Source organism: Henckelia pumila, chromosome 1, assembly GCF_033568475.1.
Source record: "Henckelia pumila isolate YLH828 chromosome 1, ASM3356847v2, whole genome shotgun sequence".
Taxonomy (NCBI): Eukaryota; Viridiplantae; Streptophyta; class Magnoliopsida; order Lamiales; family Gesneriaceae; genus Henckelia; species Henckelia pumila.
The window spans coordinates 153,912,287-153,923,137 of NC_133120.1; the positions used below are offsets into that span (position 1 = coordinate 153,912,287).

General features: G+C 33.4%; 2 protein-coding genes across 3 annotated transcripts; both read right to left on the reverse strand.

Moving 5' to 3' along the window:
• Positions 1-804: 804 nt before the first annotated feature.
• On the reverse strand, positions 805-3,627 carry LOC140871599 (uncharacterized protein OsI_027940). 2 transcript variants are annotated; one of them, XM_073274296.1, is made up of 6 exons: positions 3,489-3,627; positions 2,670-2,856; positions 1,986-2,136; positions 1,859-1,902; positions 1,524-1,737; positions 805-1,080 (listed from the first exon to the last, which is right to left on the reverse strand). In XM_073274296.1, the coding sequence occupies exons 1-6, from the start codon at positions 3,491-3,493 to the stop codon at positions 1,013-1,015; spliced, it is 669 nt and encodes a 222-aa protein (XP_073130397.1). In that variant the 5' UTR covers positions 3,494-3,627; the 3' UTR covers positions 805-1,012. The 2 variants fall into 2 exon arrangements, with proteins under 2 accessions (XP_073130397.1, XP_073130318.1); XM_073274217.1 differs by having other exon boundaries at positions 1,983-2,136.
• A 1,934-nt stretch (positions 3,628-5,561) lies between these two features.
• On the reverse strand, positions 5,562-10,419 carry LOC140864586 (ruvB-like protein 1). Its single transcript, XM_073268865.1, has 12 exons — positions 10,232-10,419; positions 9,597-9,785; positions 9,338-9,469; positions 9,085-9,234; positions 8,668-8,823; positions 6,789-6,923; positions 6,577-6,642; positions 6,388-6,494; positions 6,201-6,300; positions 6,002-6,093; positions 5,860-5,929; positions 5,562-5,788 (listed from the first exon to the last, which is right to left on the reverse strand). The coding sequence occupies exons 1-12, from the start codon at positions 10,310-10,312 to the stop codon at positions 5,699-5,701; spliced, it is 1,368 nt and encodes a 455-aa protein (XP_073124966.1). The 5' UTR covers positions 10,313-10,419; the 3' UTR covers positions 5,562-5,698.
• Positions 10,420-10,851: the final 432 nt, after the last annotated feature.

The window sequence follows — 10,851 nt, forward strand, 5'->3', positions numbered from 1 at the left end:
TCCACTAGTATGCTTTAGTGGTTGCTCACGAAAATCTTGCACATAGATGCGCGTGAGAACAAAACTAATTTTTTTTTGGGTATATAATTGTTCATAGGTTCATGAAAAATGTGCTTTTTGGATTATTTTTCATGACATTAGATAAAAACAAACTCATTTTTGAATTGAACAGGTGAAGAGTATTGTTAAGCGCATCTTACATGCATTTGTTTATCCAACTTTGGTCAACTTTTCTATTTGAAAATTAAAATTCTGTAGTGCATTTCAATAACTTGGGTGAAAACTGTGAGGTTCATTTTTTATTTTTATTTTTTTAAATTTGACCCGATCTAATAACAATTACCAAGATATCTCTTATGAATCAAAGCAATAAACACGCAAAAAACAATATAAATTTGAATTTATCGTCTTACATTTCAAATTATTTACTTTCAACACAATGGAAAATAATCGAAACTTTCAACTAAATAATCTGGTTTGTCTAAGATTTTGGTACATAATTTAGTTAGTTTTTCAACATTGTGCTATGATTAAAATCATGTGTTTTTGTTTAACCTAAAAAAACTCATCCAAAGCTACTCCGCCTTTTCTTTTCAACTAGTGAAAATAGGCCCTGATAGACTCTGCACGAGGAAGCCAAAGCCAATGACTTCACTCGCTAGGGGACATGATTCATTCACTTGCATTCTTGCTAGCACTGCAAAGCCATGTAATCTGTCTTATTCATTTTCATTACAATCAGTTTCTTGAATTTAACATTGATTTGGTATTTTCAAATCCATATGTTACCTCGAGGACGGGGACTTGATAAGCTGAAAGCGCAGCACCATGATTGGATAAATATAGTCCTTGCCAAGATGGTACAAACCACAAATGTATAGTGTCGAGGTGCAAAAATAAATCAAGTAAAGAGAGACGTTATGCCATATAAAACACGCTTTTGTCACCGAAAAGTAACTCCAGCCGATGGCATAGGCTCTCTACGTTACAGATATTAGAGACTGGCGAACGTTCAGCTGTCTTTGGTTGATTCTTCCTCTGCCTTGTCATGAGGCTTGCCTTCTGGCATCTTGATTTGCTCTGCCAAGAAATTGGAAGATTATAATAAATTTATTGCACACGAAACACATAAATCCAACTATTATAGACCTATGGTTAAATAAATCCTGGGTGCATGCATTTGTAGAACTGGAAAAAAAGAAAACAAAGACAAAAGGTGCAGAAATATTTTGAAGCTACACTACTGTTTCAAAAACCACTTAGCCCTGTGGTACGGTGCTCTCAAATTTAAGGAAAAAAGCCGTCTCTGGAACACCTATAACTGGTCATGAGCCAAATCTTTATAATTCAAAAAATGATGAGAGTATCCTCTACTTCACCAACATTCAGAGAAAAAAATCAGGAAAATGTATCACATTGATAAATCTGTTTACGAAAGGCTAACCAATTTAATAGGGTGCAATGTGAAGAGAACTTCACAACACCTCTTTCAGGCATATAACAGAGTGAAAATGCAAAAGTACCTTCGTCATCGCTACACTCGGAGTCATCTCCAATGGGATCATCTCCAAGGCCACTCATGTCTCCCATGCCACCCAGGCCTCCCAGGCCACCCAGGTCTCCCAGGCCACCCATGCCTCCCAGGCCACCCATGCCTCCCAGGCCACCCATGCCTCCTAAGCCACCCATGCCTCCCATGCCACCCATGCCTCCTAAGCCACCCATGTCTCCAAATTTCTGCATAACGTGTTGACGAAAAAGAACTGTTAAATGTTTTTTTTTGGTGAAACTAGAACTTTTAAATGTTACTGTAACAGAAAACATCCAGAATCAGGACAAAAAACAGGGAAAAGCATACCGAGAAATCCATACCACCCATGTCCAAATCCGCAGGCGCAGCACCTAATCAATCATAAGTCTAAATGATCTCTGGTGACAGTTGTCAAAAATGAATAAAATATACGAAAAAACACGAAACATACCACTATCGTCATCTTCATCAACCCATTTATCCCAATCTACTTTCACATAGTGAGGTGTCTTCTCACCTCCACGCAATAATTTATTCCACCATTTTGCCTCTGTTTTTTCTATAACACAGAAAATACTTCTCATCCCAATGTTTATTTTGCTCTCCTGAAAAAGGAACAGGTGGAGAATATTAAAAAACTTACGGCCTTGGTGAGATTTATTTATCTAGAAACAGAAACAATTGAAGCTAAACCCTTGAAACTAATAACTAATTAAGACCTACTGTAATGAGTGTATTCAATTTATGGCGGTATAGCCTGATCTGTTAAATTCCAAACAGATTGTTCCCTGAACGTTTTGAATCTCACAAAAAAATTTATAAATGTTATATCATGCCAATTTTCTGGTATTTCCTTGGAAATGACACTGAGATTTTTTTAAGAAAGCCATAGATTACAACGGACAACCAAGCGCTTGACCAAATGATTAAAGAATGCATTGTACTGCAGACTAAGGACAGGAGTTCGTCTTTACTCATGTTAGTACTTGCAAGTAAAAACCATTAGTAAAATACAAGAGAAAGACTTCTAATGCATAAAAAGATATACATCATACAGTGGTACAAAACAACAGTTAACAGTGGAACTGATTTATATATGTTCCATCAGGAGCTCAACATACAGCAAATATTATCTCACCTCTACATTAACTTTGTCAAGAAGATCAAGTTTGAGCTCATAAAGATGATCGTCTGTCCCAGCAGAAGCAGAAAAGGTAAAAACCCCTTCTGGGTCAAGGTTGACCTTTGGATTTTTGGCATCCGACAACTGCACTGTCAGATAGACCTTGTCCTCCCTTTCAGCCCACTTAACTTCGGGATGTCGGCTACAAGATACATGAATGATAGTCTTTTAGACTACTAACCAATTTTATATGATTGCAGAGAAAAACCTCAAAACAACTTCAATATTCAACGACTATTGTGGAACTAGAAAATTGTTGATTGACAGGTGAAAAATATATAAATTAATATGGTCGTGTTAGTTCGTTGTGATAAACTGATCGTATTTTTAGATCTTCTTGAGTTTCTTTAAACTAAGACCAAAGCTTGATTCTGCAATCAGTCCCCATCCCTTAACAGAAAGTTAATCTAGAAAATAAATATATATTCAGATTCCACAAATGGCAAGGCTGGTACACAAAACACACCACCAGCAGGAAGCAAATTCCCACAGCACCAGTAACGAAGACTGAAGTCTATAAAAATTGTAACTATTACTTGTTAACTCAGGCTCATACACCTATGCTGTTGGATTAGTTTCAATCCATGAATCACAAATTCTTAAAAAAAGCAGCTAATCCAATACAAAACTCAATTTTTCCCCCAAATCAGCCTCACTGCGTATCCACTTTCCAATAATTCGTCAATTCTCTATGCTACTCCGTATATCATATCCTTCTCCATAGAGCTTCGATTAAGATTACTGAACTATAACGTAAAACTAGAAAAAGCATACCTCATCTTCGATTTTGATGCACAGAAGAGCAAAGAGACAGCGTGAAACCAAAACCCTAGCTGGGAGCAGAGGCGGAGGAAGCGTCTCGGAGAATGAACTACTGCGCTTTTAAAACCTCCAAGAAAAGAGGTTTACTTGAAAACCCGCACACGCGGATGCAAAGCGTGTTAGAATTTGAACTAAAAGCGTTATTTGCTTAAAAATCCTTCGCAAACGCGATATCTCTCAATGGACATTGAGGCCCAATAGTAAATATCCGGTATCGGGCAGGGACGGAATTAAAATTAATTTGATGAAACTAAATATGATATATCAAAAATATCTTTTAAAAAGTCAAAAAAAGGAATAAAATTTTTATTTTTATTTTAAACTTCATTTGTTCATTATAATTTTTATTTTTGTTTTATTTTCAAATTTAAATTGATTGAAAACAAAAATTAATACATATATAATAAATAATATTCATATTTTAATCACACAACTTATTTTATTTTCAAATTTAAATTGATTTGAAACAAAAATAAAATATATGTATATAATAAATAATATTTATATTTTAATTACACGCGCAACTCGTATGCAGGCGCGACTAGTTTTATATTATATCAATGACAAATGCACACGTCTTGCATATGTAAAATTTAACTTTTTTCATATGTTTTTCTAAGGTAAAATTTGGGTGAGTTAGAGGTTTAATTTGCAATTTAATTTAATATAGAGGTTTAATTTGCAATTTAATTTAATATTTGACATACATCAACGTACCAATTCAGTTTTTTTTTTTAAAAAAAAAAGGACTCAAACTTAATATAATAGAAAGAGATATACTATCATAAAATAAAATATTGTTTACTATTCAGAGATATATTAAAATTCTTTTTTTCCCTAAAATGATCCTCTAAAAATTTTATATTCTCAAATCAATAGCAATTTAATTATTTTTGTAGTTTGGTTGGCTTTATATAAAATTACGGATAAAAATTATTCGTGGTTAGTGTTGCGACTTGCGATTATTATTTGTATAATTTATGATTTTTTTTAAATAAAAACAATGGTGTAACTATATTAAATATGTGATACTCGTGACCAAATTTACAATATAATAACTAAAAATATCTTTGTAAATTATTTTATCTATTAGTGAAATAAAATTAATATTTCTAATTTTATGTTTATTCTAAATTTTAGTTCTCGTCTTATACATATAATAAGACTTTTTTAAACGTTTTTATAAATTCATTTCAATTATAATATTTATTCATTCTATTTAATTGTTGAATAGCTCTAATGTTATTCTCCAACACATTAAGAAAGTGAAAACTCCAAATTTCTATATCAATTTGGATCGACAGAAAAATACTTCGAGGACATATATATATATATATATATATATATATATATATATATATATTATTTTAAGTATTTTAGATATATCTTTATGTTTACATGGCGATATAGATAATTATTTACGTTAATTAGTTATTATTCTTTATATATTGATTTGCCAATAAACAATATGTTCTAAATTCTCCTACCACAAACCCACGTTCTATTAATAAATTTTATCAATTTGCATTAATTATTTTATATAATTATTGTTTAATTATTAATCAGGATATATTCCTTAATGGTCCAATTTAATTTTTGTTAAATAAACTTAAGAAATTAATATTTACACTTCATTTTTTGTTAAATAAACTCCATCTTTAATTTTTATAACTATATTATCCATCTTGGTTGATGGATATAGTTATTTTGTATTTGTCTAATTGTTTTTTCTCAAACATATATATATATATTTGTAATTCATATAAGTAATGTGCGTTTGAATTTTGAAAAATGATGAAATATTAATAGTTAACTTATGACACATGTATTCTCCATCGTCATAGCTCGCGTTTAGGTGGATGGATTTTGAAAGTGATTTATTTTTATTTTTGTCTTCGTGAAGTTAGGCGTTTCAGTCAATCTAGTTAATTAATTATTTATCTTAATTACAACTGAAAATAACTTGTCCTATACTTTAATAAATTCAAAATCTAAATACTAATTCGCTGAAAAAATAAGCTTTCAATGTAATAAAAAAGGGATGGTTTTGCAAGGCCAAAGCTAATTTATTGACCGAGAGAGATGAAAAAATTTCCAAAGTCAAGCAAGAAGCCGAGATCCAACAAATTAAAGACACTGAAACATAGATAGAAATCAAATGGCTACGATATGTATCTGTCCTGATGCTCTTGAAGAAGCTTTGCCGACGATTTGGCGTCCAGATAAAGACCGTTCACCTCTTCAAGATCCGCCTAACAAAACGCAAAGAATATGAGCAAATGTTCTCTTCAAAATTACCGAGAACTAGAGTGAACGAGATTACCTTGCAGATATTCTCACGACCATTCATTTTAGCTATTATGCTGGCTGGAGATAGCAGTTGAACAGCATGTCTGAGGAAGAAAAACATTAAAACAAATTTTTGAGACGAAAAAATCAAGGAAAACAACAAAAGTGATGCAAACCTCAGGGATGCTTGTTGTCCAATTTCTCCAATATAAGCCAGACTTTCCTCGTCTATTTTCAGTTCCTCCACCTGCGCTCGGATGGCTAATATCTGAACCATACATAAAGAATTTGTCAAGATTCATCGTGTGTGTACGACGGTTTTGACGGCATTTACAGGTGGGTTTGTGCTATGTAAGATAGAGGTAGGAATCTTACCTGTATCATTTCAGTTGGACCATAGGTTTGTGTTCTTATAATAACCAAGCGGTCTAACAAGTCAATTGGAATTCCATGAGGACTAGCCATGTCAGTGCCTCTGCAAAGTAGCATGATTTTTAAATTAATCTTAAAGATCAGCTCTTAATAAATGAACATGGTCCCCGACACAACAGATATTTCTTACCTGACATTACAAATTCCTCGATTTGTAGCAAATATGACTATTGGTGATAATGAACTTTCTAAAGCACGGTTCAAATAGGAAAAACATTCCATATCCAGCATATGCACCTGAGTAATTCTCAGAATGTCAGTTGATTTTTAAGGGTACCTTTTAAGGTAGCATGTAAATGAATGTGCCAGAGAAAATAACCTCATCGATAAATAAAACACCAGGAACAAGTTCTGCTACACCTTCGTCTATGTACCGGTTAACAACCTGAAATTCATACCTTATTAACACTCAATATACTGAATGATCTCAGCATGAAGAGAAAATTGAACGATTCAAAAAAATTGAATTTGCTCCGTAGTATTTTTTTGGAGAAAAAACAAACAATAGAAATCTGAAACACAATAACAAACCTTATTTATTTCTTGCCTTAGTTTGTCAGTGATTTCAGTTTTCCTGGGCTTCATCATTTGACCCATTAGGGACAATATATCTTGTCCTCCTTGAGGACGTGCATTTGCAGCGTCTAGATCATGCAATGTAACATCCTGATAAGGAATAAAATCAATGTAAAAAAGGATACATAATAACTTGATTAAATCTTTATATCCTGTCATCCAGTTTGAAGTATGTAACTTGGACAAAAGCGGAGAAAACGAAAAAAGACAAAAAAAAAAAAAAAACAAGGAGGAAAGCTTGTCAAGAGAGTTTTCACAAACCATCCAAAAGAACACATCGCCAGATAAGGTCTGGTGTTCTTTACATTATTATCTGAAGGCCTTTATGACTAACTCGTATCAATACACATTCTTCTCAAAACAGATGACAAGTGAAGGGCGCGCAAACAAAACTCTAGAGGAAAGAAGTAAAATCAATTGCACATTAAAACTTCTGTTGAGTAAAGAAATAACAATATATAAGATTGGAAGTTAGGACACTTCCACGGATTATAAGCATCAAATATATAGGAACTCATATCGACAACTACCCACATACACATACCAAAATCATATAATTCCAAGAAAAAATCTCTCCCATAGTTTCCGACACATGTCATGTTTCTCACGGCTTACCTAATATTAACGGAATCACACTTTTAGGTATCGTTTGATGAACATGATGAAGGTGGGATTTATTCGTCTCATATTTGTAAATTTGTCACAATTTTCATTCATTCCATTTCATCAACTGGCTCGTGATGACATTATATGTGGATTGCACTAAACATCGTTCTCCATCCAAATGATGAGCGTATGCTAAGTATGACATGAATAAAATTTATAATCACACCTTTAACAAATCATGGTTGATTTAGATTTTGCAAGGGAATTAAAAATATTATAATTACAAATTCTAATTCTAAATATAATTATAAAATAGTGAACACACAAATCATACAAGTTTAAAACATACCAAATAATCTTATCTTCATACAATTAATCCTTATTTTACCCCTATTTTCACAATACTTATTATTCATCCTTAGTCATCACATCCATAACACCAAACGATATCTTACGATTTTTATAAAGCTAAACAATGTAAACCCCCAAAACAAACAAGCTATATGGTTGTTTTCCCTTCATGAACAACCACCTGAGGTGGTCACCAGATTTTCCCTTTCTCTGGCCTCACCTTTAGCCTAAAAAATAATGCCTCCGCCAAATAACAGAATGTTAATTACTAAACTAACAATTTTTTTCCCAATCCCCGTCAACTCTCCATCAGACAATACTTTGTGAGAAATACAACCTCTAAACCAAGCCCAAGACTTGAAATGTGTGAAATTAATAAACAAAAGTGAAAGTAGTTGATAACATCAAACATATGCTAAATGCTCCCAAGATGCAGTGCCATCATTGAAATTGTCATAGAAGATGTTGCATTATTGACTATAAATTATGGATAAGTATTACCTTTAACTGTTTCATGAAAAGGGGAAAACAGGCAAACTGGAAGTTCTTTACAATAAGTTGATGTAATATTGTTGTGCATTTAATATTATAGGGTAACAAAACAGCACATCACATTACACATATTAGACATTTTCTTCTCTAATAATTGTCTAAAGAGATGAAAGCCTCTGTATAGTGTCGAAACATGGAACTTCTGCAAAAGAAAGTATCCCCAATTAAATCATTTTTTTACGTTCTTGTGTGCATCGCAAGCTAAATGTCATGGTCATAATTGATCTCCCAGGAAATGCAAACCAAAACTTTAGTATTGTTATCAGAAGCAACAATGCCCATTTCATATCAATCTCAAATGATATTGCACAGCATAGACACACACCTGGACTATCTCTTTTTTCTTGTGAACCTCTCCTTTAGGAAGTGGAACATATTCTTCTGCCTCAAGATCAAATTCAGTGGCGAAGACATCACTCCTGCCAACCCTTTTAACTGCTCCACTATTTGCTTCGATGTATATAACATCACCAACCGCTACCTGCAATTTTAGCATTATCGTTGAAGCTAGAAAATGTGAAGTTGAACATTGAAAAGAATTTCCGTAAATTAATGAACCGTGGCAGGAGTGTTATTTAAGATGAAAACATTTTCATCTAAAATCCTTTTACATGAACATGAGGAACAATGGTGTTGCACAAGGAAATGACATCTAAAACCTTTATCTGGCAGTTAGAGAGGAAAGTATCACAAATCTTCACAAAATATTTAACCAAAAGAGTCAGGTTTCTAAGGAACTCACCTTTTCCTTAATCAAGGCATCATATATTGTAGGATCCAGCTTCAATTGTTTGGTTCCTTTCACAGTTTTCAACCCAATAATAACATGGCTTATACTTTTACCATATCCACCTGTTGTACTTTCAGTCTCTTCCGGAGATAGTTCTGTCACCTGTCATCCATCCATGCGGCACATAAACATCAACACAGGAATAAATAAAATGCATTATAAATAGCATAGAATTGATTAAAAGAATCATAATTAGCTAACTTGCCTCTCCTTCGTAGACCTCTTTGTTTTCTTTAATCCGAAGGCCAATTGCTCTTCGGAAATTCTCCATTAGAACCTCTGTCTTCTTTACTTCGGATGAGTACACTTCTGACCCCACCATTGGGCAAAATGGAACCTGCATGTTTTGTTAAAAGGAAAAATATAACCACAAGAACTTACTTGCAAACATCAACATGAACAAACCACTAAAATAATGCAGTTCAAATCGCCAAAAATATGAACAAATACGGACAAAATAATACCTTGCTACCGAGTTCCTGTGAAATCCCTAAAGCAAGAGCAGTCTTTCCAGTACCAGGAGGACCAGCAAGTAATAATGCACGCCCAGCCATTTTCTTTTGGCGTATCATATCAACAACAAGACCTGAAGCTTCCCTCGCAGATGCTTGACCAACAAAGCCCGAAGCCAAAGGTAGTGCTTTTCCATTAGGCTACATCCAATAAGTGCATGGAACAAAAGTAATTTGTTAAGAAATAAAGGGAAAAAAAACACATCTTCACCATATCAAGTGGCGTTGCTCAATAAGCATTCACCACAAAACCAGAACTATAATGAATAAAGAAAACATCAATGGAAACTCAAGTGCAACATTTGGGCGGGCTTAAGAAAATTTCCTTTTTCTGTACACCCAAATATCAAAACCCAGCTTCTTTAGGATCTTAACTGCAACTTCTAAAGGGATAAAGAAAACATCAAAACCTAGTTTCTTTTGTATCTTATCTTCGACTTCAAAAGGGGTAAAGAAAAATTAAAAAAATAAAGTAAAATCACAAGCACAGATACAATCTTCAAAAACAGCAAAACGGCAGAGATGTACGCAGCATAAGCTAAAAACGGCACAATTTAAATAGCCTCTGTAAAGAATTCTAAACAAACCTCAAGTCCAAGGCCTTTAATGTGAGTATGAGTGGCTATTCTCTGCGTCTTTGACGTGGATTGTACTTCTTCTATTTTCATTTCGCTGCCTATTCAACAGATATTCGACTGAATTTCTCAAGATTCTACTCTTGGTTTGCTGAAGCTTGGCGCTCTTTCTACTGCTCTGGAGGCGAGGCGAACCTGGGGGTTTATTTGATGAACGGAAAGTTGAAATGGTGTGAGGGCTTATTGGGCTATATCCCACTTTTGGGCCTGTGGATCCAATATTCACAAATTATTTTTTTTATTTTAAATTACTGATTTTATATATCACAAATAATTTTTATTAGATGGAAAAAAAGATATTACACTTCATAGTTGATAATTGATATAGGTATTTTTCTACAATTCAATTAAATGTTGCATTGTCGAGGCACTAACAATCGCTACATATTTTATTTGTTTTCTAACGTATGCCTTCGAAATTTATAGTTTTCCTACGATATTTAATTAAATAGTTATTATAATAATTTGATCGTTCGCAAATAATTTTTTTGTAGATGTGTCAAGAACAGGAAATCGGAGCTGATTGATCCACCCACAACCCACTGCAACTCATCATTAGGCGTGACAATTCA